Here is a 27,381-nt window from a genome sequence, read left to right as displayed (position 1 = left end):
ACACAAAAAGGCTGCTGGCTTTGCCAGATGGTTCCATCACTGACAGGTTATTGCTCAGCTTCTTTTCCAGAGGGGGTAAAAAAAAAAAGAAAAGATCAACCATTACTTATTAGTTTTCAAAATCCAAATCAATCTCCATAAATTACTCTATTTATCTTAGTGCCGGAGAACACATCTGCCACGTCTCTATAAATCTCAACACATGCACTGCAGTCTTTCCTGTCACTTTTTTACTTCCTCAAGGCTGTAGCCCCTCACTCATACAGGTAGCCTGCAGATGGTGGCACTTGTACACTAAAGGGGTCCCCCAGCAGTGACCTTGCTGAGGCATACCACCTCTAATGTGCACATGCACCCGTACATCAAAGCAGCATGATCCCAAACACGTTTGTATTAACAGCCCCAGGGTGTTCCCAGCAAGATCTGAAACTATTCTGACATCAAAAGAACATCCCATAAAACAGTCTTTAAAAGTGAGCTAGAAAATTACTATGCCAATTGAAGGTGCTGGGCAGGGAACCTACTTCTCCACCTTTGCTACAGTAATGCAACTAAGGATTATTTTATTTGGCTATGAAAAAAGACACTGTACTGGGCAAACAGGATTTTGCTATCAAAACCCCTCTGAAAACATTCAGTCAGCCAGGCAGGTTTAACTTTCTCGGTATCCCAAAACCTGTTGCTAAGAGACAGGCGTCAAGTCTTGCTGATAAAACAGCAAGAAAGTTCTTTTCTCAGGGATATTTTTGTGAAACAATGAATGAAGGGGCTTTTCACCAAAATATTTTCTGAAGATAATGGAAATAGGGAGGTTAAAAATTGTATGCGTTTATGCATGTCTCTTTTTTTCAAGTCATAACCTGAACATCCGGTGCTTAAAAGCACCTCTCATCTGTTAACACACGTGCTGTGCTCTATGAGACCTATTACATTTGGCTGCGTGCTCTGTTTGGACTAGACAGCTCCATTTGGGTCAGTCACGTGTGTCTAACAGCAGAGCAGGCACACCAGTAACAAACACCAGCAAGTTCAGGTGTCCCTGCAAGGCGATGAGCTGGCTTTCAGAGCCAGCATTCCAGGTTTCTGAGTCTCCACATTTATGGAATTCCTTTCTTATTTTAGAGGCAAGAACTTGACTTTCTTTAGCTATAAAAGGAGAACAGATGAGGAGACAGACAGGCAGACTGAAAGACATTAACAGAGATCCCAAGGGACCAGGACAACAGCCTACCCTCTGGCTTCGCAGCGTGACACCTGCAGATTTGAAGTCAGGAAACTTGATGCCAGCAGTCTCAGGAACAGCCTGAAAGAGATCGAAACAGGATGTGTTGATGGAGGAAACACAAGAAACAGAAGATTTCATATAGAGACTATCTGAAGGGGAAACACTGTTTCCTATGACAGAGAACCACCTGCCACAGCCACATGTCAGAGCTGAGGCAAGAGGAAAATCCCAAGCAATGGGATTCAGTGAGAAAATCCCAAGCAATTCACTGAGAAAAATACTGCAATTCAAGGTATCTTTGGAGAGCTCAAGCATTTTTGCTTCGCTGGTTTAAATGCACTGCTCTGCACAGATCCTTACACCCATCTACACAAGCATAAACCTTAACCCTAAATGGTACTCCTTATACTAATATATATGCATATTTGCACAATGTCATCCTCACCTACCTCAGATCCATTTCACTGATCAAAACAGCCCAGGACTTCCCTAAATCTTGGCTTTTGACTGCAAGTCCTCTAAGGAACGAGCTGAGAAACCTCTGATCTGTACAGACATGAGCGCACTAATGAGGATGTAAGGACTGCACCCCTCCAAGGAGGCCTGCTGTTTATACACGTTTTGCCGTTTGTCCACTCATTAGACAGTTTTCTTTCTTCTCTGCTTCACATTTTAAGCATAGTAACACAAGCAGGCAAACTTCTAATGCTGCTGCTAGACAGTAAAGCATTTAGTTGCATTTCAACAAAATAGAAAAAAAAAAAATGAAATCCCTTAAAAATCTGTGCTGCTGTGCAAAGCGCAAGGCAAACATACTTTTAAATGATTAAACCAGTCTATCTGCAGGGCCCTCTGCACTGAGTGGCGTGAGGTCCTCTGAATGGGTCAGTGATAGTCACGTTTCAATCTATGAATAGCCACAACCTCTACAAAACACATGCTCAATCATGCTTTTCCAAAAGGAAGAGTCACCTCAAATCTCCCAATTTCTTTGGAGACAGCATTCGCCTTGCTGCTCCCACATTTCTCTGCAGAGAGGCTCTGCAGCTTGCTCTTTGTTCATTCCAGACAGGGCTGAGACAACCAGGGCTGCCCCAAGATCATAAGAGATGCTGAAGGACAGTGACTCAATTCCTCAAGTTCCCTGCCAAAGACTCTCACAACTCTATTAGCTATCTCTATGTCTTGGTCTTGAGGTGGCACCTTGCAAACCACTCTGCATGGCCAGGCATTAAGATTTTTTTTCAGTTATCTGTGGTCAGTCCAATAAACAGAGGCCCCAGGAAGAAATTTCTAAACATAACCATGGTGGAAAAAGTATTCTCTACCTACCAACAGGGCTCATGACCTTGTAGGGATCACTTTGATCTTTGGTAGGATGTAGCCTCCCTGCTTGGATTATTAGACAAAGAGGGCTGCAATCAAAAACCAATCCTCTCTGCTTCCTTTGGATGAAGGCTGGCTTTCAGACTCCCCGAACTTTGCCCCCCAGCCTGTTGCTGAACACCCTGACACAAGCAGTGAGGGTAAATCAGCATTGTTGGCTTAGCCAAGACAACTCTGACTGCACTCAGCACATAAGCAATTAAATGGGTTCTTTTGACTTGCGTGCCTGTACATGCTGTAAACGCTTCAACCTCAATTGACTCTTTGGTAAATGATTTTCCTTTGTTGAAATGATGCTGATGCAGCTCCCGATTCAAATTCTTAGTTAAAATGCAATTTTTTTCTTAACGTTTTCCAGCTATAGTTGGTAATTGACTCCTAATGGACTCTGTCATGGTTGAAATGATGCTAGTTCAACAACAGAAACTGCTTCTCTGCCCACCCTGGCGTGCCTATCCACTATATGCCTGCAGACAGGCACCAGCCAACAGGCAATATTTAAGGCTGGACTCCCTTACCTTGGCATCCTCAGCACCTTTCCAGCCCCATTCTCCATCACCACCCTTTTTTCATTACCACCAATGACGAGCTGCTTTCTTTAGAGGAAGATATGTCAGCCATGGGTGAGCTTTACCAGATCAACCCTCAAGGGAATTCAGTGCACAAGGTGCCCAGTGATACTACACTCATTATGTGGGAGGCAAAAAAAAAAAATTAAAAAAAAAAGTTTTAAGGAAGTGGTGGCCATTAGGTACACTTCATCTGCCAGTAACTGTCTAGCATTCACTGCTTCTCTCCCCTCTCTGCACAGATCCTTTTGGAGGACAATGACACAAGTCACAAGATGGAGGGACAGGAATTCCCAGGGACTCACTGGAAACATGTGAGACTTTCTAACAGCCCTTTCCTACTGAAGGTGCTGAATTTAGTTCAGTCCTCTTTCCAGAAAGTGAAATTGAGGTAACACCAAATGTGAATTGAAACCTGTGTTCTGGGCTCCTTAGACATTAGCTCGCCTCAGGGAGAAATAAAAAGCAACAGCTCCCAGAATACAGGAGTCCCACAGCAGGGCTGCTCTGATCACAGCTGAGGATCAGGAGAGGGGCATGTACTAAGCTTGGGGAGACGCTGCTGAGACCCAGGAGTGGGGAAGGAAAGGAAAACCTGGATTAGAAAAAGAAGGCAGGTGAAAGACAACAGGTTTGTCGAACAACCCTGTACAGCAGTACCAGAATACACTTGGGAGAAGCAGGGAGACAGATGCTTCTCCCTGCCATGAGACATGAGTGGTGGCACCATTTCATCCCATTTCTCAGGGAGGGAAAGGGAAACAGGACTTAAACCAGCATTTTTCAAATGGGAGAGAAACTGAGAGCACACCAGACAATGGCTGCCTTAGACCATTCTGCCCTCCAAGAGATGTAACAGTAAATGCATCTGCCAGAAAGAAGCCAGCAGCCACTTCCCCCTAAAAGCTGAGGGCCTGATCCCACTAGGATTGTTGAAGGAAAAACATGTTACCCAGCCAGAGCACAAAGAAGGGGGGAAAAAAAAAAAAAAGAGAAATCTTTACAGGCTTCTCTGTCTCCTTTTTCTGTGGCAGCTTCTTCTTGGGAGCCTTGCGCTCAGCGCGTCTCTGCTCAGTGGTGGTATCAGCAGCTGTGATGAGTTTCTGCAGGTCTTGGGTTCTCTTTTCTCTCTCTTTTTTCCTGGTTTCGATTTTGCGGAGCTCCTGGATGAGATATTCTTCTTCTGCCACCTGCAGACCAGAGCACGGAAAGGCAATCAGAGCAGCAGAGGAGGCCTAGCAAGGCAAGGGGGCCATCTGCCGATAACAGCTCCACTCTGGGCCAGCCTAGGAATGCCTTTAAGCTCCCCTGCCTAGCATCCTTGCAGAGGACTTGGACTTGCAGAGCACATTATCTTCCATAGCCTTACCCTGCATCCATGGCAATGCCAGTCTACAAACTGGGAGGTACTGTGTGGCAACAACCATGATGCACCATGATGCACTTCAGCAGCATCTATAAGTGATCAATCCCTCCTCCAGATAAGGAGGCCAAGACCACAGATAGGGTCTAGTACAGTAAGTGTCACAGACACAGTGTTGGCAGTTACCAGAGACCATAACTCTGCTCACCTATCCCCCTCTCCTATATAGTCAGATTTCTCAGTTATTGTCCTTTTGTATCCCTTAAAATGACATGAACTCAACAACAAAAGCAGTACTTAGGTGTTGCTCTTTTCTTGCCCAGTTTTTCTTTCCCTTTCCCACCCTCTGGCCTATTTCATCCACCTACTGATTCAACTTATCACAAATCTTTTGGAGCAGTGATGCTCTCTTCCCCAAGTTACCTGCTCTGGTGTCCTATTGTACAGCCTTTCCAGTTGTTCCTTCCTTCGCCTTTCATGGCCAGCATCGAAGACTGGGATTTTCAGGTCTGTGCCCGGAGCTGCACGAATATTAGCCAGCTTGGCACAGATGTGATAATATCGTTCCTTCAGGTCCTCCACTGATCTTTTCTGTGGAACACATCACAGGAGGACAACATTATGGAAGAACCAAGCAAAATCTTGCGCAGCAACCAGCTAAGGACCACTGGCTGAAGGATGTCAGATAGGGTATAAGACACAGTGCCTGGGAGGAAAATCAACAGGGAGCCTTGCCAGTACCGATGGAACCACAGGGAAGGGGAAGTTTCTCAGTGAACTATGTGAATTAACTGTCACGGGTTCAGAGTTACTGCTTTCAAAAACACCCACCAGAGGGTCCAACAATACAGCCCAGGTTTAGAGACAATACAGCAGTGAAGCACTGCCAGATAAAAGGATGCGAGGATAGTTGCCTCAAGAGGGGAAAACCTGCAAACAGGAAACTGTGACAAACGCACAGGAGGCCCCCTCTGAGCTGCTACAGACCAATGGCCATTCCAGCCATAACCAAGAAGGTACCCGCTGCAACAATTCACTGCCCATTGTCACATGGAGTCTGAGCTGTGTTCCCTTACTCCAAGCACCAAAGGTGTTTGGGCTGCCCAGCTGGGAAGACTTGTTATTTCACTTTGCTACAGGCTCTTCACATGAGCATTTCAGAGGGCAACAAAAAGCTCCAGAATTTGGAGCTGTTCTGTAGGAGTCGCATTCCCCCGTGTCACCAGGAGGCACGGAACCAGCAATTACAGGAGATTTATGATCATGACACCAGGGTTGCATCTTCAGATCACTTCACAGCAGAAACAGCAGAAACCTGCACCAGGTCAGACCATAAGTCAGGAGCAGCACCAGGAAGAATCCCAATCCCCAGGGACCGTTAGCAGATCCTTCTTCTAGGGTGTAGACTGGAATCCAGGACACCTATCCTACTCAGCTAAACAAACTCCCCAGCTGCCTTATCTTCAAAGAACAGCGAGTTGTTCTCCTGGCAGGGGCAAACCTTCTAACTTTCTAATAAAACACAACAGGGAATGAGCACAAGTCACAGTGGATTTAATTACAAACAAAGCAAGCAGCAATGCCCTATGCTGGAAATTCAATATTCCTTGCTGCCAATAATTCATTATTTTCTCCTAATTAAGTTGATATAAAGGGTAATTTGGTCTTTGCAGTGCAGTAAGCCCTGCACGTACCATAGCAGCAGGTTGCTAGCAGCACCTTGGCCCCTGGGACTCACCTTGAACTGCTGGTGATCATAGCGGTCATGAATCACCACAAAGCGCAGATCAAAACGCCGAGCCAGGTCAAAGAGGTGGTCTGTCTCAGCTTTGGTCCACGCATCATCATGGAGATACATCTGGTACTCCTGCTCTGAGTAGACAGGTACCTGCACTGTCTATGCAGAGAAAAGAAAAACATGGTAGTTCTCTTACAGCACTGCCCTTGTCACTGCCAGCTGGTAAGGGCTGAGATACTTGAGCCAAGAACAAGAGCAGCGCACTGATAGGAGGGGGCTGCCAGGACCCTGAGCAATGGGTCCTGGTAGGAAACATGACGAGAAGGCAGAGGACTTGATAAGGAGCAATGTGTGATCTCAGGGCCACAAACATGATGTTCTGGGGAGCCTACCAGGAACTACTGCCTGGGAGGCTGAAACCTATCTCAGGTGGCTGACACAGGCAGAGGTCAGCAACCCACATCCTGACAATACGTTTCAAAATTATCAGGCTAACATGACAGTGAAACCAAGGTTCAGCCAGCCTCCCTGCATTCCTCCAACACAGCAGCACCAATAGCTTGACATAAACTGCTCTGACAGTCAACTCTTGGGTTGGGACACAGGAAGAACGGGAAAGGCAAGGAGCAGTAGTTCCTAGCCTTTAGAACACCTCCTGCTTTGATACACAACCCACTTCTTTCATGTTTGGTGCAGACAGTGCTGTGAAGATCTGAAAGGCTGAGTGCTGTACAACTGAGGGCCATAAACTTGGCAAACAACTTTGTCCCTCCCTTCCTCATCTACCCTTTCTCCAGCAGAGCCACAGGGCCAAACAACAGTCCAACTTTCTGTGTCCCAGGTGCCTAAAAGGCCAAACTCACACTGCTGTCCCCAGCCTAGAACTGCTCTGCAAGGGCTCTATCCAGAACACGTGTCACACAAGTACTAAAGGAACAGTAAAAATACTTATTTTATTAGGGAAAGTCCTAGCACATGGTAAAGCAAAAGTGCAAACAAGTCTGTGCTTTCCTCCCTTACACCCTCCCACCACTCCTGCAGTTGAACTTTGCTCAGCCTGAGGAGGTCCTGCCTCCACACAAAAACATGGTACATGAAGCATGTATGCTGCTTACACAACACCTCTATGCCCTCCCGAGTCCTACACCAGAAAAGTCATCCTCATGAACTCCATACAGACCAGAGGAGCAATTCTGAGCCTCCAAATCACACTCTCTTTAGGTCTACTGCCTTTCATCCATTACTTAGATACAGAAGCATAAAAGTGAAGCATATCTCCTGGGGACATACTGCACCTCAAACTTCAAGTACCACTTCCACCAGAAGAAGCACCATCCTATTAGATACCATAAGAATGCCCTACGTAAGTCATGAAAAAGGAAAAAAAATCTAGAGTAGCACACGTACATGAGAAGAGCCAGCAGGGCCCTCCGCAGCGGAAGGTGGCAGATGCCAGGTCAGGGAACAGAATGGGACAAGAGCAAAGAGCACCCCCAAAACACTTCCTCAGCTGCTTTCATAGCTGCTCAGGTGAGAACTGCTGAGAAGTGAGAAGGTGAGAACTCATCAGATGGGAAGCTTAAGCCAATCACAGGATGACTATAAGATCAAATGCAACGCAGCCATGAAAATGCAAATATGACCAGAGAGGGATTTCCAGCAGAAACTGGCAGGGTTTCAGCTGCACCACAAGACCTTGCCAGGGATACCAACTATAACTCTACTAACCAATGTTCAGGAAAGATGAACTGAAATGGGAACAAGTACAGAGAACAGCAGCGAGGATGAGTAACGGGGTGGGGAGTTTGTCTTCCCACAGCAGATTGGAAGAAAAAGGAGCCTAGCAAAGGAAGTCTGAAAGGGAATGTGATTGCAAGCTTCAAATATGCTAGGTGGAATGAAAGGAATACCCACAGGAAGAAAAGAACAACTGAAATAAGTACAAAGAAATTGGCTTGCAAAGAAATGCCAATTTAACACAAAAAATTTAACCTGGAAATTAGAAATGGAGCAGAGACAGTCTGGAACAGCTTCCCAAGGAAGCACAAGGGCAGGGAAATCCAAGTGCTTTTCAAAAGGAACTTGATCAGCTTATGAAAGGGACTGGCTGGTGCAGGACCTAAAAGAGCCAAGAAGAGGATTCAATGGCCCAGAAAACCCCTCTCAGTCCTACATTTCACACTACAAACTCACACAATGATGGACATTAAATTAGCTGAAACTGCTCAGCAAAGACCTGGAGCCATGAGACAGTTCTGTGAAAACATCAGCACAATGCCCAGCAGTGGTAAAAAGACAAACTGAAGATTAGAATGATCAGGAAAAAAAAAACAACAGAGAAACACAGCCATTGTACAAACCTGCCATGCTTCCATAAGTGAAACATGAACCCCTAGTCCACCCATTTCAAAAGAAAGGATATTTAAGAATAACAAGGTTGACACGGGGCACAGAAAGGCAGATGTATGTCAAATTACGGAAAACACAGTACATAGCAAGGACAATTTACTACATCACGTAACTGAGGCACCAAAGATGAGAGAGGCACCAAATGAAAAAACAAGGCAACCATTTAAAATGAACAGAAGAAAGCACCTTTGCACACCATACAAAATTAACCTGCAGAACTCATTACCACGGGATATTCACAAAGCAGCTTTCTGCCCTGCATGTACCTAGCAAGAATTACTAAATACAAATTCCAAGTTAAGAAATCCTTAAGCCAAAGACCACCAGAAGCTAGGAAGAAATGATCTATATTTGCCCCATTCTCATGCTCTTTCTCTAAGCCTTTACTAATGGTAGCCAGAAACAGAATATTGTCTGAGACAGGCTTTTGCTCTGACACCAGTGAAGCTGCTTTTATATTCCTATTTCACACCCTGGATCAAGGCTCAGTGTACACTGTGAAACCTAAGTTTACATTTTGGATTTCACAAAAGAGGAGGGATTTGGGTAGGACAGTGGAAGCAGAGAGAAAAGACAAAGCCACTAGGTAGTGACATGGGAGCCGGGTTAAAGAGCTTGAATGACCGGTGCAACAAACTACACAAGAAAATGGGCTTGTGCCAAGGGGAGTAAGAGACTCGGGCAGAGGTTATCAAGTATGTGAGAAGGAAGCCACAGAAGAGTCTGGAAAAGTAAATAAAATTCCTCTGACATAGCAAATATCTGCAAAACTCCTCATCAGTGCCTTCCACCCTCTGAACCACAGATCCACAAGGGTAACAACTTGCTCCTAATATTATGTAATTGTGCGTGTGCAGATGGCAGAGGTCTGTACCACTAATCTAAAGGTTGCAGCCTTGCTGAAGGCTCTTCTGTCTGTCCAATTCACGGTACATGATAAAGTTAAGGAAACAAGAATCGTGTAATTACAACACCCATGTGTGGTCCTCTCTGATAAACTCAGTTGAACTCAGCCAAAAACTGCTACAGTAGTAGAGTCTTAGAGGCAACTACACTCCCAAAGTTTCATTCAGACAGCTAGGTAGGCGCCATGACTGAGTCATGCTTCAGACTTCCACCCTAGACATCAGAGAAGAGATACCACAGGAGGCTCTTACCAATGTCCCAGCAAGAGGAAAAGCATCAGTCAGAGCTTGAGCCTTCTAACATACAGGGTCAACCAACCACTTAACTCTGCAGGAAGCCAGGCTTTGTTAGAGCTGATGCTCTCTGGGTTACAAACTTAAAATGCTGTATACGGTTATACGCAAGCAGAGCTTTTGTGGAATCGTGTTATCACACACGTTTTTTTTTTCCCCTTTCAGATTTGCATCACGAAGGGGGTTAAATTCTATTATGGAGACACCCTAACTCTGCTCCTTCCTAACTTTGGAGGTCCTGACTTTACAATATAAATCTTGATGTAGTTTTCTTTGTGCATGCATATGAAAGCCCCAACCACTCAAAGCAGATACATCTGGGACAAAAGACAGCAGGAGATTACAACACCACATTGTGACAATTTAATATAAGATGCAAAGAACAGGGTACTGCACCACACTGATACCACAGAAGCAATTTCAGAGGGAACGCAACGTAATTCAGCATCTGTGCTGGAATCTGACCAAGAGGCTGCAAGCCAGCTTTTTGACCACAAAGCTCAAGCAAATTTTTTCATACTGGGCAAAATAACAAGACTTCAATGTCTCACTCAGAATAGAGTATCTTTTACTACCCAGACCCTGTAATCAGGGAGAGGATGTTGGTTAGGAACTGAATTAGATGGTACAGTGCCTCCTTACCAAATCAATGGCTGCACACCTGAAACACAGAGGGATCTACCAAGCTCTGACCACATGCTGAGCTCACTTAGCTGACAGAATTTGGAGACATCATAGTCTGAGGTCACATGGCTGCAGGCCATGCTGCAATTTAAAACGCAATTGCCAAATCTAACTCAGCCTTCATGTGTTGAAAGAACCAACTTCCTGTCTGGACATTCAAGAAGCTGACCAAAGGGTATTTTCCAGCTGCTATTTATATGCTTTTGTTTGAAAGTGCTCCCACTTACTTTATTAAACCTGGCAAAAGGGTAGTCCTTTCCTTCCTCTGCTGCTCTCCTCCAGTGGTAGAACATCGCTCCATCTTTTCTCGCTGGGTTGGTGAAAGGCATCCACTTCCAAGGCCGTACTTTCTTGGACCCCAGTTTTGCTTTAACTGTTCGATAACCCTGAGTTGTATCACTTGGTAGCAGCGGAGGTGCATCCCTGCGGTGGACAAAAGCACCGGCTGACGAGAAGCGAGAAGCAGCCCAGGACAAACCCAAAGAGATTTCAGACTCAGAATGGGATCTGCCACCACAATGTCTAGGGTGGGAAAACCTAAGTTGAAGCTTTATTCCAGGTTTTGCACTTCCCAGACTGCAACGCTTCATGCATCAGAGGACAGAACACACAGCACGGATGGGTTTGAACAAAACCATCTGGAAAGCAAACTATGCAAGAGACCTCTGGGGCAAGGGCACAATCCATAACAAGCTAAATACAGGCTGCAGCAGGTCTTTTTGCAGAAATAAAAGCAGGTGCTATTCCCAGTTGCAAATAAAAGAGAATTAGATACAGAAGGGTAAGAACACTGCCCTTGTCTGCACTAGACTGTTGTGCCTGTACCTAGTTCATCTCCTACACAGAGCAGACGCCTCAAATTTAGAAGAGAGAAGACAGACACTGTCCATGACTGTCTAAGAGAGAAGGGCATAAACATGGGCCAAGCACAAAGGGGAATCAATCTGGGAAGCGAGACTGCCCATGGTTTCAAGAGGATGCTGCCCTGCCACCAAAAGCCCAGGCTACCCCACAACTTTCACAGATGACCATAAGCTCTTACTTTTTGTCAGAGTAAAGGAGCGCATAAACTTCTCGGTGCATTCCTTCCGGCCTCTTAAACGTCAATGTCTCTGAAGATTTCTTGGATTTTTTCTGTAACAAAATAATTGCTTTTAGAGTCAGAAGCAGCAATCCCTGAGGGAAGATTATACTACATACCCTGGCGCCCTGTGATGGTTTTCACTTTTATCTGGTTTTAAACACCTTCAATTTCTCCAGGAAAGTGCCTGTTCCTGGTGGAAGACACGGACAAACAAAACATGCCCACTTTCAGTGATAGCACTCACCAGTACTCAGACACTTGTTGCTGATAACACGCACTTAAATTCCAAGTTGAACATCTGGTTGTAGTTTTCAGGAGCTGGTGCACTAAGCCTTTTTTGACTAGGTATGCACTGTCCTCATGTGAAGGTATTAATGCATTTAATCAAGTGAGTCTCTACCTTTTAGAGAAGATAATAAGAAATGTCTTCCCACCCTCTCTCAGTTTTTGTCACTTTGTTCTGCAGCAAATTCAGTTTTTACCAGTTGCGATCAAGCCCTCGCAGTAGCCCCACGTCAAAAATACCGGTATTACCTACAAAAGTAAACCCCTGTTCCTGCCTCCAGTCTCCCATTTATAGAGCAAAGAATTTTTTTTGGACACAGTTTCTTCATACCAGGAATTCTGTGTAGACAACTCAGTCTGGCCCCTAAAACCTTGTCAGAACCGATGGTTTCTAAGACACAGTCCACCTCATATCACATACAGAAGTTTATAAAAGTAATCAGCTTTGGATTCAGGCAGATACAGTAACAGACACATTAACAAAGTACACTTTATTTAAGTGGGCCAAGTTTACTGAGTAGTCCAGAGCATTTGGTCTGACTGTACCATCTTTATAACTACTAGCCATGTCACTACTTTTAAGTTCTTGTTTACCATATTGCTACCAACTTTCAAATCAGAATATCTTGCAGTAGTAAAATTAACACTGTATCATAAATTGTATTAAATCCATACAGTCACCTTTATCAAGCAAATTCAGAATACCATTTAAAAAAATAATAATCTATCAGCTTGGACTACAACTACTTTCCATAAAACTTTACGACGGACATTCATTATATTAGCACCTTTTCATTCCTAATCAAACACCTTTCTCCTAGAGTGTCCATCACTTTGCCTGGCAGCGATGTAAGGCCAACTGAGGCAGTTACCCGCAGGTCACCACACACCCTGTTTGAACACAGGCTTCTGGAATTCCCCCAAAGTTCCCAGATTTATTAGAAGTTAATATCAGCAGGTCAGAGATCAGCTCAGCCAGGTCTTTTAGGAGTTGAGAACAAATTAGTTGGTCCTGCTGATTTAAATGTTTTTATGCCTAGTAATTTTTATTTTAACATTCTCAGTCACTAATGGACTGGAAAGTACTTCACGGTTCTCTTGTGATTTAAGGACATCAATCTGTTTCTTTCCTAATTGCGAACAGATCTATTTCCTGACCAAGTACTGCACTGTTATTAGCAATTTTCTCTCTCCGTGTGATAATGGCTTATACCTTTGGTTTGATTTAGTTTCTGCACTTTGTAGAAATTCAGAATGTTTCTCTCATGGCCACAAGTGGCCTCCTGCGCTCCTCTCGAAACCTCTCGCTGCACCTCCCCTTCCTCTCCCTTTCCATTACAGTAAATTTGAGGAGAAACCCATCTTATTCTCTGCTCCAAAAGAGAGACAGACAGCCACCAGTACTCCTTCAGCTCTCTGCTAGCTAACAGACAAACACATCTAAATCAAAGAATTTGCAACTCCAAACACTCAGTAGCACAACGTAGCAGGCTGAATCCAGCCAACGAACTGCTCACCGGACACACTATTCACCAACACAGCTGACAACTGATGATTTTAACATTTCAGCCTTTAAATTACTGAAACTCATCAGTTTTCCATTACACCAATTATACTATGTGGCCTGTCCCTGGCAAGGCAGTCATGAAACCACTGTGCTTCTCTTCAGAGACAAACGTTTCGGTGGAGGCAAACAAAGACAGTCAGGAAGTACTTTCAGGGATGGGGTGGTTGCATATGTTTAGAAAAAAAACCAAACCAAAACCAAACAAATACACAGGCTTTACTTCACATCAGACCATCTCTGTACCAGAGAGCTCCTGGAGATTTCATGTCCTCTGGCTCATTTCCACATCTCGTAACTACTAATGAATTGACGTTTCCAACACCTTGCAAAGCATGTGACAGTCAAGACCTTGCCCAAATTTAAAATACAGAAGGCAACGACACACTGTTGCACACTACCACACGGAACACAGTACATGACGGCATACGCTCTTAACAGAGCTTACTAATTTACCCATATTCCCACAGGCAACACATCCCAGTTCTCCCAAACCCCAGCCACACACGTTCCCTGCACAGGGACTGCTCCCATGGTTTGAAGACATTTACCGTTCAATCAAGTCAGACAACATATTTTTCTTCTAAAACAGGACTGTGTTATATTATTTCCATCTGCTTGGGGGCTAGATGGTAAACACACTGCACATTTACTCCACAAGATGGGAATTTTAGACACAGCTGAAAATGTCCTGGAGCCAGGCCCAGCTCTGACCACACTTACACCACTCACACAGCTCCAGCTTAAATACGGCCCCAAATGCCACAGCACAGTTAACTAAGAACACCAGGAGCCTAGGAGTAGGACCCTCCAGGCATTTCCAGATACTCCTAGAAATAATAAATATATTCCTCCAAATAACACTCCAAAAATAAACGGACTATGATAGGAACATGTTTTATTCCATCTTTTTTCCAATATTCACCCCAGACACCACATGCAAAGTCAGTCAGTGCCTAGAAAACAAGCAGCAGCCCCTTAGGGTATCACAGTTCACCTTATCCGAATTGATGATATCCTTTTTGTTGATGGTGCCCGTGTTCTCCGACTCCACGCCGCCCAGTTCCAGGATGTCCCGCACGTCTGCGCCTGTCGCCATCTCTCCGCCTGCCCGCTGGCCTTGCCCGTCGCCGTCCCGTCCGTACCCGCCGGCTCTGGGGGGGGAAACCACGGGGCCGGAGTTAACGTGCACCTCCCGCGGGGGCTATCCCATACACACACAAACAGGCATATGTATATACACATACACGCGTGTATCTACATACATACACGGATATATATACACACACACGCGTGTATCTACATACATACACGGATATATACACACGCGCGTATATCTACATACATACACGGATATATACACACGCGCGCGCGTATCTACATACATACACGGATATATACACACGCGCGCGCGTATCTACATACATACACGGATATATACACACGCGCGCGCGTATCTACATACATACACGGATATATACACACGCGCGCGCGTATCTACATACATACACGGATATATACACACGCGCGCGCGTATCTACATACATACACGGATATATACACACACGCGCGCGTATCTACATACATACACGGATATATATACACACACGGATATATATACACACACGCGCGTATCTACATACACACACGGATATATATACACACACGCGCGTATCTACATACACACACGGATATATATACACACACGCGCGTATCTACATACACACACGGATATATATACACACACGCGCGTATCTACATACACACACGGATATATATACACACACGCGCGTATATCTACATACACACACGGATATATATACACACACGCGCGTATATCTACATACATACACGGATATATATACACACACGCGTATATCTACATACATACACGGATATATATACACACACGCGCGTATATCTACATACATACACGGATATATATACACACGCGCGCGTATATCTACATACATACACGGATATATATACACACACACACGTATATCTACATACATACACGGATATATATACACACACGCGTATATCTACATACATACACGGATATATACACACACACACGCGTATATCTACATACATACACGGATATATATACACACACACACACGTATATCTACATACATACAGGGATATAGATGTACACACACCCCCCTCAGCCACCTCCCCATCCCCCTCAGGCCCAACAACAGGGCCTTGTACCCGGCCGGTCCCGGGGGCCACGCACGCCGAGCCCGCGGCCCGGAGCCCCGCGGCGGGGTCCCGGGAAGCCCCCGAGAGGACGGGCGGGACGAGGCGCCGTCATAGGACGCAGCAGCCCCGAGCCGAACCGGTCCCGCGCTCACCCACCCGCGCCGGCTCCGCAGCCACCGGGACGGTGCGACCACCACAGCGGCCCGGGCAGCGCCACTTCCGCTCCGCCGAGAGGCACCCGGAAGTGCCCGGAGCCCTTTGGGGAACGCACCACGGGGGCTGAGGATGGAGGGTTCGCGCCCCGCTCCCGGCAGGTCGCGGCCGCCACGGGCCTGGCGCCGCCGACGCTCCCTCCCCCGCAGCCCAGCGACCGCACCCGGACCCGCCTGGGTCCGACATACCTCCTTCCCCGCGCTGGGCGGAGAGCCCGCTGCAGGCGGGACTCGTTCCCGCGCCAGGAGGTGGCAGCACAGCCGTGCTCGGCCCGGGCCTGGCGGGTGTCTCCGAGCCCGGCCCGGGGCACCCCCCACCTCAGCCCGGGCCGCGGCCGGGGGTCGCCCCGTGTGCGGGAGCAGGGGGGTGCGGGACGCCCGGGGCCGCCTAGGGTGCTCCCATCCTTCCCTCGCAGTTGCCTGACGCGACAAGTTGGGGGGGGGGGCGTTCCCCCAGGGCCTTGGCGGTGGCTCTGCTTCGGCTGGTGACATGGGGGCTGCGGAGCAGGTCTGTGGCAGGCCGCCCCTACCCCACCGCCTGCCCAGCATGATGGTGGAGGGCAGCTTGGTGGCAGTGCCCTGCTCTCCCCAGGGTCTCGGGGCTGATCCGGCTCCCTGCACAGCTTGTAAGAAGTTTTCCCATCTCCTCGCTGGGTCCCGAGGTGCTCGCTCGCGGCTGTCGCACCCTCCTGCTCTCCCTGCCAGCGGTGAGCCAGCCATGCCAGGTGGCTGCCTGCCAGGCGGGCGCTGCACCACGAGGCACGTTCCGGCTGCCCATCCTGGCTTCGTTTTACAAAGCGCACCCTCCTCACCTTCACGCTTGGAAAGGAAACCCTCCCAAAGCACTCCAGAGCCGTAGCGTTTACCTGAGGCTGCAGGCAGCCAAGAGTGAAAGTTTTATTAATATGACTGTTCCATTTCCTCTTCCCTGTGGGAGGAAAGAGAGGGGGGGAATGGGGAAGGGAGAGGAAACAGCAGTGTGGGGCCAGGAAGGACTTCAAGAAATCACCTTCCCGCTGCATTGAGGCAGGAGCAAGGCTGCCTGGTGGAGGCTTGTCCAAAGCAGAAGGTTTTGGCATGGGGCACAGAGATCCAGAGGGATCTGCCAGCCACCTTGGATAGCCCAGGAGAGGGGATGCCCCTGAGGGGATCTCTTCTGCGCAGCAGCCCCAAGATGAGCTGAACTCTGCTGTGCCGGGGTGACTGGGACATGCAGCCCCTCAATGCCAGCCAGGCTGTGCTGGACTTGCCACTGTTCCCATCCCACTGGCGATCTCTTCCCACAGGAACTGGTGTGTCACCTCCGCACCGGGGCCCAGCCTGCACCAGTGTGCCCCAACAGGAGCTGGTAACGGCCCCAGAGTGTCATCTGTTGTCCCCAGGAATCATTTAACCCCTTTTCTGTCCCCTCACACGCTGCCAGGGATGGCTTTTAGCATCTTGGCCCTTCCTCCCACAAACACAGAGCTGGTCCCCAGGTTTCTCCTGTCTTGCCCATTTGCTCTCAGCTCTGCCACATCCACCCAAGCCCTCTCTCCATCAGCACGTGTGGCCATTCCTAATCGTTTCTAGCATCTTTTCTTGCTCTCTTGCCCCAGCTGGCCCGGAGGTGGTGTCCACGCTCCTCCGAGGTGGGTCTGCAGAGGCAGACAGGGCTGTCTGGCCAGCACTGCCTTCCTCTGCCTTTGCTGACACTGTCACCCCTGCTCTGCCTGCCTGGCAAGCCGAGCACTGCTGCTGCAAGGGAGAGCTTTCTAAGACCAGAGAAAGAGGATCTCTCTATTCACCCCTCGCTCGCAGGTCGTTCACAGGCTGTTCATGTTGTTAAACAGCACTTACAGAACACACAACCAGTCCTGAAATAAAATCCAGAGACAGGTGGCCACTCAGTGTCCTTGGGCTTTGATTATATCCCCCACTTTTAGACCTAACCTGCTCAAGCCCAGCTTCCAGCCCTAACCCAGCAGGACTCAGCCCAAGCTCTGACGTGGTGCAGGTTGATCAACCCATTCCTCTTCAACAAACTAAGCCCACAGCATGTTTTGAGGTCCTCTCCCCAGGGTAGCAGCTTTTTAACCTCATGAAAGGTGGAGATTGTGGACAGCTGGGTTGTGTTATTCACAGCTCGCCTCCCCCGCACCTCTGTGAGTGTGGCTGTCACTGCAGGGCTGCATCCCCCCAGGATGGACCTGCAAGCAAAACACATTAGCTGGGTGCTTCTGCTAACCTGATCAGCATTGCAGCAATTAGCACTGCCTTCAAAGGGGCCCAGAGATGTTGTTTCTGGGCAGCAGCCACTGCATCTCAGGGCCTTCAAAGAGCAGAGGGGCACAGCTGGAGACCTTGGTCAGCTTGCACACCCCAGTGCCGTCCATGAGAGTCCTGCATGGGGAAACGTGCCCAGGTCTGTCACCTCCCTGGAGCACCAGGGTCCTGCCTTGCTGGGGTGCAGGGACAGCCCAGGAAATGCAGTGGGTTGGGGAAAGCCAGCAATGGTGGGGAGCCAAGTGCTCCTGTGCCCCATGGCTTTGTCAGGGGGACAGCAACAGCCAGCATCACTGTCCTGTCACTGCAACCCTATCACCCATCTCCTGCTGTCCTGCGGGCAGAGGGTGGCAACCCTGGGTGACCTCACTGTCACCCAGCAGCTGGGGGAGGGATGTCCCCCCGCATTTAGCCCTGGCAGGAGAGCAACACTGGCCCCCTCCCGACCAGCCACCTGCCCACCCCAGGGTCCTGGGGGAATGATGCTCCTTGTGCCCTTTGCCCGTGTCCAGGCTGCCAGGCATGGCGGTAGGTGGCCCCAGGCCAGAGGTGTGCGTGCCTCCAACCTGGGGCTCAAGGTGTGTGTGTCTCCCAGCCTGGCACCAGCGGAGGAGGACAAGTGCAAACACTGCGGTCAGTGGGGCGGGAGGAGGTTATCTGGGGCCCGGCAATGGAAAAACTCTCGGTGTGTGACTAAGGCACGATAGCACCAGGTGTGGGTCCAGACAGGGTGAGTGAGCCAGGGAGTTATCACTTCCCCGTGGGTTCAGGTGCCTGAAGCCAAATGTTTCCTAAGGGTGCGGTGACAGCCACAGCCCCGTTATCACGGCGCCTGGCCCACCCCAAGTGGTAGGGATGCCGGGACAGGCTGCTGGACCTTCCCCCCATGGCAGAGATGGGACACTTCCCACCACCCCACCAGGAGAGGGGATACCAACCCTGGGAGCATCCTTCAGTGGGGACGCCCCGTCCCTGGGGACCCAAGTTCCCACCTTGCATTGTGGCGAGGAAAGGTCTGTGTCAGCCCCTCCAAGCACCCCCAAATCATCCCTCCCACCCTGGAGCACCCAGGCTGCGTGCCACCTCCAGTACCCACATCCCCTCCCCAGCTCCATGCTGTCCCTGTGGACTGCAGCAATCCCAAGGGTCGAGCTCTGGGCAAGGAGCCCTCCCAGACTGCAACCCCTGCCTTTTTCCCATGGCCCCACATCCCCGAGCCAGTTCTGTGAGACCTGTTGGCTGCAGCACAGGGGATCCCCACAAGCTGGGTCACCCCCAGAGGACAGAAACCCACCCAAGCTGCTTTTTCTCTCCCCCTCCAGCCATGAAACCCCCAGGGCCCCGCTCCTGCTGGCAGGTGACTGCAGGGTGCCAGGCCACACTGCAGCCATGACTCACCCCTCTGCTGGGACGTGTTTCTCCATGCCTCGCTCCTTCCCTTTCCCACTTGCCTCCCCACTGTGCCTGTTCAACTGCACCCCAAAGCCACGGGGCTGACCTCTAAGGTTTGCAGGGGAGCTCAGGGATATCTGCATCGCCCTCCACCACAGCTCCTGCGGGCCTTTTTGCCAGGAGGTGACCAAGGGGCGAAAGGAAGGTCAGGCTGGTGGGAGGAGATACGTCCTGGAGCGGGGTCCGCGTGGCCCCAGTGTGGTCAGTGGCGTGGGCACCGCAGCACTGCCCTGCCAGCCAACTTTCCCTCTGCACTGTCCCTGCAGCAGCCCAGTGTGTGATCCAGGACACTGAGATCTGCACCAGGCTGGGCCAGCCACAGACCCAGGGGTTGTACATGGATAAATCAGCCCTTCAGGAACCACCCCGGCTTCTCCGGAGCATCCCACTCTCCTCCAGCACAGGACACACCGTTAGTGCCACGCCTCCTGCAAAGCAGGGTCCCACCCGGTTTACTGGTGCATTTTGGGTCCCCGTGTGCCCCTGCCAGGCTGGGGCAAAGCGCTTTCCAGCTGACCGCAGGTGCACGGACCGCAGGCAGGGATTGTGCCCCAGCCTTGCCTTCCTCAGCACTGCCAAGGATGTTTTCTTGCTGCCCTCATCGCTTTGCAGGGCAGGTTTTTCTGGAGATAGGACTGGGCTCCCTTCTCCAATGGAGCATGCATCTTGGCCCAGGCAATTTGAAGAGGGTGTTTTTTATTAACAGCAAATTAACTGTAATTGCCATTTCCACTACAGCCACTCCTCACCCAGGCAAGGTTCCCGGCCCTGCCAGTCCCTGCGACCGCCGTGCCCCATCGTGTGCCCGAAGGAGCACCTTGCTCCAGGCCCAGGGGAGCCAACCTGGAGCAGCTCTGCCCAGAGAAGGAGCCAAAGCACCTTTCCCTGCTCTCGCCTCCATGTAAGGCAGCGGCAGCAGAGCCGGGCCTCACTCCCGCCCCAGCTCAGCGATGATGAAAGGCGAGGAAGAACTGGTTTGTGCTCTGATCTCAGAGCTGAACCTCAAAACAGCCGCAGACCGTCACTCCGGCTCCCAGGATGCTTAGGGAGGACAGGACAGCAGAGCCAGCCTTTCCAGTGGGACGGGATGGTTGGAGAAATTCATCGTTCCCCTGGAAATAAAAATAATAATCATAATAAAAACACAAAGCCAGAGATTACTGCTACGCACACAAACACGCAGGCACGCACTCTCTCCCCATCTGGCTTTGCCAGCCTGACTCATCGCTAATTCAAACAGCCCACACCTTTCCCTCTCCCTCAGTGTGACGTTTTGAACGAGTCTCCAGGGAAGAGGCAGCAGTTTTGCTCCAGCCGCCCCACCAGCATCAGACCCTCACCCTTGGGTACCAGGGGTCCCAGGAGTGAGACACCCCTGGTGCCCCATCACTGGTCACTTGTGTCCCAGCACAGTCATCCCTGCGCAGGCACCTCTCAAAGTAGGGCAAGCAGAGGGTAGAGGCAGCTGTGGGAAGGACAAATGATTGAGCCTGGTGGATCTGTGACACCTGTGGATGCAGTCCCATGGTCCCATGCCTGGGCCCACGGGCAGGACACAACATTTCAAGCTGCTGCCATCCTGCCTGGAGACACCCACATTGTTGTACCTGCTCAGGGCAAACCCCAAAGCTGGGCACCAGCCCTGGGACACTCAGCCTGACCCCAAAACACTAGCCACCCCTCGGGGCGTATCAGTCCCGCTCTGCCATTCCCATCTCTTTTTTCAGCTTGACTCTCCTCAACTGCAAGCAGGAAACAGGGAAGAAGCAGAATCAGCCCTGCCCAGCCCATGCTAGCAGCACAACTACACCCCATTTCCATGTGCAGGGCACAGAACCCCAGGGCATCCCCCAGCCCTGGCCAGCTGCTAGGGGTTGCGGCAGCGAGCACAGGATGAAGAAGCCACCACAACCCTGGGCCAGGGCACCGCACAGTCCGTACGGCATGCTCCCTGCACTGCCAGCATGGTGTCAGGTCCAGACAAGCCCCAGCCTTCAGAGGGATGTATGCATCACGGGTAATCAGCCGTGGGAGGGAGGGATGAAGCCAGACCTGCTTGCTGAGCTTGGGACCTGCCAGCACACTTGTGCTGAGTCACCACCTATTAACACAGGGAAACCTTAGCACCTGAACCCCACCAAGCTACTGGGCCACCCCCAGGAGGACAGCAGGGACAGCACACAGGGCCAGGCAGCTGCCACTGACCTCCCGGTTGTGACCGCAAGGCTGGTGCTGCAGAGCTTCCTGCAGGGGACAGTGGGATGGGACCGCTCAGGAAGAAGACGGGACCAGCAAGGCTCCTGGTACGGTTTCGGCTGCCGTTCCCCTCGGCAGTGACTCACCGCAGGACCAGTCACGCCATCCTGGTGCCGCAATTGCCCCATCTGCAGATTAGGGAAACTGAGGCACGGGGAAGTAGGGTGACTCAAGAGCTGTTGCACAGGAGATGCTGCTCGGATGCCGAGGCTTGGGCGTTCCCCATCGATCCTCCGCAGCTAACTTAAGCAGAAATGAACATCGATATAAATATTTACTGACAAGCAAGCCCAGCCTCACCCTCTCCTCTTAGAAGAAAGCTTTAAAGTAAACTCTCCTGGCTTTCATGTTTACACCTTGTTTATTTATTATACAGCAGATCACAATATTTCAACAGTTTGCATATAAAGAAAAGTAACATTTCGGAGTGCGAGAGACCTAACGTGCCCAAGCAGAGAAATGTTAATTAACAATATACACAGACAGGAACAGTGCACTTCCCAAAGCTGAGACTCATCTATGTTCCCAGCTGGAAGAAAAAAAATATATTAAAAAAACAGAAACATTATATATATTACTGCTTTGTTTAATTTACAACTTGCTTTGCAGAAGCTGCACATAAAAAGACTCATTTTCTTTTGAGTTTTCTCTTTTTTCCCTCTATGAAAGTTTCAAGTATAGCAGAGACCTGGGCATTCATAGCTGGACTCGCTGTCCTTTACACACTAAATTTAAAAAAGCAGCATGGGGAAGGCAGCTGCAGCAGTACCTGGTGTCATCCTGAGGGGAAGAACAAGACAAATGAAAGCAGACAAGAGCCAAGAGAGACATTTTAGGCTCCTGAGCAGAAAACTGGGAATGGCCAGGACCAGTCTGCCCAGCAGGTTCCCAAGCTGGCAATGGGAGCGTCCCTGCTCCCTGTGCAAGGTAATGCTGTGCTGCCAACCCCTGCAAACCTTTATAGCAATGAGCCACAGTCAGGTCCCACCCTTGCCCCGTCCAGCCTGGGCTTTTGGGTCAGGAGGTTTGTTCTGATGGCCACAACCGAGAAGACCAGCAACCCACTTCCCAGTGCTGTGACCCACGCACCCAGCGGGTGCAGATCTCCAGCCAAAACCTAGCTGGAGTCAGCCACCATAGTCCCTGGAGCCAGGGGGGTGCCAAGATCAGAGGGGGAGGAAGGTTTTTAAGCTGATGCCAAATACAAGCCAGGAGCTCTGGAGACAGATCCCTGTTGCAACCAGCTCCCCCCACACACACACACTCACCAGGTGTCTGGCTGGGGGGGACCCTCCAGGCATGGGGAGCTGAGTGGTGGTGCCTGGGCAGAGGCTGGAGACACTTCTTGCAGCTTTGCTCCCCATCTACACCCCAAAGCAGCCCTTCCCCACCACTCAGCTGGGCCCAGATCTCACAGCAGGGGCAGGAGGAGAAAACTAGTTATCAACTACAAGCGGAGAGGGCTGGGCGGCCGGGCTGCTCCCCAGTGCCGTCCCCAGCCTGATGCTATTTACACCGTGAGCTGGCTCTGGGGACACTTAGTCTGGCCACAGCCCGCCGCTCACATGTGCCGCTTCATGTGGAGGGCGAGGTGGTCAGAGCGGGAGAAAGCCCGCTCACAGAGGTGGCACTGGAAAGGTCGGTGCCCTGTGTGCTTGCGGTAGTGGCGGGTCAGCTCATCGGAGCGGGCAAATTTCCAGCCACAGCCTTCCCAGGTGCAGTGGTAGGGCTTCTCGCCTGCAGAGGAGAGGGGGTGTCAGTGGGCTTGGAGTTCCCCACCCTCCCTATGCCTTCACCCCGGGTGCTCCCCTGCCCAGCACCCCCTTTTTAGAAGGGATCCCTGCCCACCACCCTTAGGAGAGGGGAGCCCTGCTGCGTACTCATCCCCTACACACTTCTGCCTGACCCACCATTCCTTTTGTCCCCCTGTCTTCCTGCCCTTCCCCATGTGCTGCCTTGTCCCATATGCCCTGCATGGGGCTCGTCCTCTGGGCACCCCTGCCCCGCTTCAAACTGCGGGTGCTCCCCTGCCCATCGCTGCTGTGGGGCCACACCATATGCCCTGTCCCAGCTCTGCTGCGGGGGTCTCACCATACACCCCCAGTCTGTCTTCCCCCTCCATTAGCCCCCAGCCCAGCTGGGGGTCTTCTCCATGTGTCCCCAGGCCCTATCCCTTCAGGCACCCCTGGGCCCTGAGGCCAGGGCAGGGTGTCGTGGGGGTGGTCTTGCTGCGTGCCTTGGTCCCTGTGCACCCTTGCCCCCACCACGGGGGTCCTTCTAAGCACTCCCAGGGACATCCCCACTTGCACCCTGCCCCACGCAGGACTCCTCCATGCAGCCCCATGCCGGCTGCGGGGTCTCTCGCGGTGCTCCCACCCAGCCCCACCACAGGGAGCCTTTATGCCTCCGGACTGACCGCCGGCGGTCTTCTCCGTGCGCCCCCGGTGCCACCTCCCCTGGAGCCCCTCCACACCTCCTGGAACCACGCCAGACGGGCTCGTGGGTCTCACCGTGTGCCCCGGTCTCCCCACCCGGGACCCTTTGCGCATCCCCTCTGCGTGGCTGCCCTCCCCAGCACGCTCTTACCCGTGTGGGTCCGCATGTGCGCCTTGAGGTGGGAGCTCTTGGTGTAGGTCTTGCCGCAGCCCGGGTATTCACAGTTGTGCGTGGCCGTCCGCTTGCGCGCCCACGAGCGGCGGCCGCGCTTGGGCTTGCAGTCCTCGGGAGGGGCCCCGGCCGGGAAGTACTCCAGCACCGGGGAGTTGGGCGGCGTGACCAGCAGCCCAGGCAGCCCCGCCGGGCCCGGCCCCTTCAGGGGCTCCCTGAAAACACTGAAGTGTCCATGAAACTGCGGCGGTGGCGGCTGGGGGGCGAAGTGGGGCGCGTAGCGGTGAGGGGCCACGGCGTAGTGGGGCGGCAGGTCGGCCAGGAGGTGGGGGTCGGCGCCGGGCAGCGGCTCCTCGGGGGGCCCCAGGCGGCCGTGGGCGAAGCCCGGGTAGGGCAGCGGCGGCCCCGGCACCGGTCCCGGCCCGGGACCCGGCGCCACGCGTGGCTTGTGCTCGCCGCCGCCCGGCCCCAGGTACTCGGCGGCAGGCAGCCCCAGCATGCAAGACCGCTCCTCCGGCTGCTCCTTCTTGATGCGGGGCCCGAAGGGCTGGGCGGGGTCCAGGGGCAGCGGGCGGGCCAGGGCCGGGTGCAGGGGCGGGTGGTGATGGGGGTGGTGGTGATGGGGGCCGCCGGGCACCCGCAGCTCCGTGTACTCCCTCCGTTGCAGGTCGCAGTGGCCGGGCAGGTCCGGGGTGAGCAGCTCGGCCACGTAGCTGTGGCCCTGGCCCTCGGGGTACGGCGCCGGGAACTTGCCCGGCGTGGGGTAGGAGCCGTCGCTGTCATAGGTGGTGCCGCAGCTCTCGGGGGTCTCGGGCAGGGGGTAGTTGGGGCCGGGGCCGGGCGGACCCTGCCCGCCGCTGCTGGTGTGCGCCAGGATGAAGTCCAAGTCCACGAACTTGCCCAGGTCGTCCTCCTCCCGCTTGACGGCGGCGGCGCCGTCCTGCTGCAGCATCCTCTGCGGGGAAGAGGGGCGTCAGGACCGGCGGGGCGAGGGCAGCGGCGGCGCCCGCCGCTCGGGCACCGCGATCCGCGCCTCCCGCTCGGGGCGGCGGCACCCCCCAACCCGTCCGACGAGTCCGGCACCGCTCCGACTGCGCCGCCCCCGGGGCGCCCTCCGACGGCGGGAGGGGGGGCCGCCCTCACCAGCCCGGCTGAGCCCCAGCCCGGGACGCTCTGCCCCGTACCCCCCCCTTGCCGCCCCCTCCCCGGTGCCCGGTGCTTACGTGGAGCATGTCGGCGGGCCGCTCCTCCAGCGGCAGCAGGTTGGCGAAAGTGGAGATGGAGGGCAGGGTGCTCTCGTCCACGGCCGCCGCCATAGCGGGCCGGGGAACCGGGGCGGGCTGGGGGGTGCGCGGAGCCCAGCACCGCTCCGCTCCCCGCGGCGGCGGCAGCGCTGCTCTGCGCCGCCCCGCGCCCCTAAGCTGTTAACAGCATGGCTGCGCCCCTATTGGCCCGGCCGGCATTGATATTCACCGCCGCCGTCTCCCATTGGTTCCCCTATCGCCCGAGCCACGCCCCCTCTCGTGGGTCTGCCCTGGCGGGCGGGCGTCGGCGGCCGCCCCTGCCCCGACGGCGCTCCGCCGCCCACCTGCCCGCGCGGCCGGGCAGGGGCAGCGTGGCGGGGGTCCCCGCGCCCTGCGCCACGCGGCGAGCGAGGGCTGCGTAGCCGGGTCCGGGTCCACCCGCGCCCAGCCACACGGCGGGAGAAGGGGCAGGGGTGCCGGTGTGGATCGCAAAGCCCATGGTCCCTCCTGCCCGTTCCCACGACGTGAGTGGGGCAGCGGTGCCCTGACGCCTTGCCCCACACTGCTAGGGGGGAGGGGGGCTGCAGATCGTAAAGCCAGGGGTCCTCTGGCACCCTGCCCCGAGTGGGGCAGGGGCAACGGCCATGTCGCGTGCCAGCATGCGTGGACGCAAGCGGGAGCGTGCCAGGGAGGTCTGGTGCGGGGTTACAGCTGAGACCACGCTGGCTGGTGAGCCAGGCGCAGCGCTCGCCATGGGGGACGCCGAGCGGGTCAGCAAGCAAAGGTGCTGTCGCAGCGGGTGCTTGTGCCTGCCGGGCGGTTGGGCCGCAGTGGCTGAGCGCCGGTGCCCCCACACCACTCGCTTCATGTTACAGTGCCTGTGAGGCCTCATCCCCCTGTGCCGGTGCTGTCAGTGAGGCAATCAGCAGCCCAGAGCGCACCAGCTCCCATCTGGTCGTGCGCAGGGTGCGTGTGCGAGCCGAGATAACTGCCCAGCAGACCCTGCTGGGGGGCTGGCACCCTGCCTGCATCGCCTCATCTCGCCCCACAACCGCTGCGGGACGTTTGTCTGCCCTGCCTGGGGACCGGTGCCGTGGCCAAGCCTCTGACCGCCCTGCCGTGGGGGGCACGGGCTCTCTGGCTGACCCTGCCTGCCCCGTTGAGCCCCTGGGACAGTGCTGTCCGCCCGAGGGCTTCCAACGGTGGGGAACATGAGGGGACCAGGATGTCCGACCTTGCAGGCAACACCCCGGTACCCTGCTCCATGCCAGCGAGTCAGGACGTGGCATGGAGACCCGGGGTGCTGCGCAGGCCTCCCCAGGAGCTCTCTGCCACCCTGTCCAGCTCGTAGCAAGACCTTCTCCGCTTGGCTCCCATCCAGCCAGTACCAGGAATGGCCCTGCTACTGTTGTGCTTGTCAAGAAGCAATGGCCCTTATCTCCTGGAGCCTGTCTCCCTGCTTTCTGGGGCTTTCCATCCCCAGATACCTTTCTAAGAACTGGGGCTGCTGCCTGCACTATTCAGAAGCAAGGAGTCGATTTAAAAAAAAACAAATATAAACACCAAAGGTGAGGTGCGCGCACACACACGCACACGCTGCTTCTGGATCCAAAGCTACTCTACCAGTTGCT

The 27,381-nt window shown here is 52.7% G+C and overlaps 2 protein-coding genes across 4 annotated transcripts in view; both read right to left on the bottom strand.

Annotated features, from left to right (window-relative positions):
* The window catches only part of DMAP1 (DNA methyltransferase 1 associated protein 1), a 28,833-nt gene extending 14,228 nt beyond the window's left edge, over window positions 1-14,605 (bottom strand). Inside the window, exons 1-7 of the mRNA XM_009820934.2 lie at window positions 14,504-14,605; window positions 11,616-11,707; window positions 10,801-10,996; window positions 6,282-6,440; window positions 4,967-5,134; window positions 4,185-4,370; window positions 1,232-1,303 (exon numbers count right to left, since the gene is read on the bottom strand). Coding sequence (XP_009819236.1) covers window positions 1,232-1,303; window positions 4,185-4,370; window positions 4,967-5,134; window positions 6,282-6,440; window positions 10,801-10,996; window positions 11,616-11,707; window positions 14,504-14,605 — 975 coding nt within the window. The remainder of the gene's footprint in view (window positions 1-1,231; window positions 1,304-4,184; window positions 4,371-4,966; window positions 5,135-6,281; window positions 6,441-10,800; window positions 10,997-11,615; window positions 11,708-14,503) is intronic.
* Window positions 14,606-20,392: 5,787 nt separating this feature from the next.
* LOC132317597 (Krueppel-like factor 2) lies at window positions 20,393-25,822 on the bottom strand. 3 transcript variants are annotated; one of them, XR_009484118.1, is made up of 5 exons: window positions 25,730-25,822; window positions 24,486-25,461; window positions 23,168-23,636; window positions 21,849-22,142; window positions 20,393-20,755 (listed from the first exon to the last, which is right to left on the bottom strand). XR_009484118.1 is itself a non-coding variant. In XM_059821968.1 (3 exons), exons 1-3 carry the CDS (start codon window positions 25,820-25,822, stop codon window positions 23,461-23,463), a joined length of 1,245 nt encoding a protein of 414 aa, XP_059677951.1. In that variant the 3' UTR covers window positions 22,332-23,460. The 3 variants fall into 3 exon arrangements, 1 of the variants encoding a protein (XP_059677951.1); XR_009484119.1 differs by having other exon boundaries at window positions 21,849-22,043; XM_059821968.1 differs by lacking the exons at window positions 20,393-20,755; window positions 21,849-22,142 and having other exon boundaries at window positions 22,332-23,636.
* Window positions 25,823-27,381: the final 1,559 nt, after the last annotated feature.

The sequence above is a fragment of the Gavia stellata genome, chromosome 10 (assembly GCF_030936135.1).
Source record: "Gavia stellata isolate bGavSte3 chromosome 10, bGavSte3.hap2, whole genome shotgun sequence".
NCBI lineage: Eukaryota > Metazoa > Chordata > Aves > Gaviiformes > Gaviidae > Gavia > Gavia stellata.
The sequence above is the reverse complement of the archived record's forward strand: the minus strand, read 5'-3'. Positions and strand labels throughout refer to the sequence as shown.

What these genes read in the sequence shown, in the direction of transcription:
- LOC132317597 (XM_059821968.1), bottom strand. Translation starts at nt 25,822, where the DNA reads ATGGCGGCGGCCGTGGACGAGAGCACCCTGCCCTCCATCTCCACTTTC. An exon ending in GGCCCGCCGACATGCTCCAC is followed by an intron (nt 25,462 to 25,729) that starts GTAAGCACCGGG and finishes TCTTCCCCGCAG; the next exon opens with AGGATGCTGCAGCAGGACGG. An exon ending in GCACATGCGGACCCACACGG is followed by an intron (nt 23,637 to 24,485) that starts GTAAGAGCGTGC and finishes TCTCCTCTGCAG; the next exon opens with GCGAGAAGCCCTACCACTGC.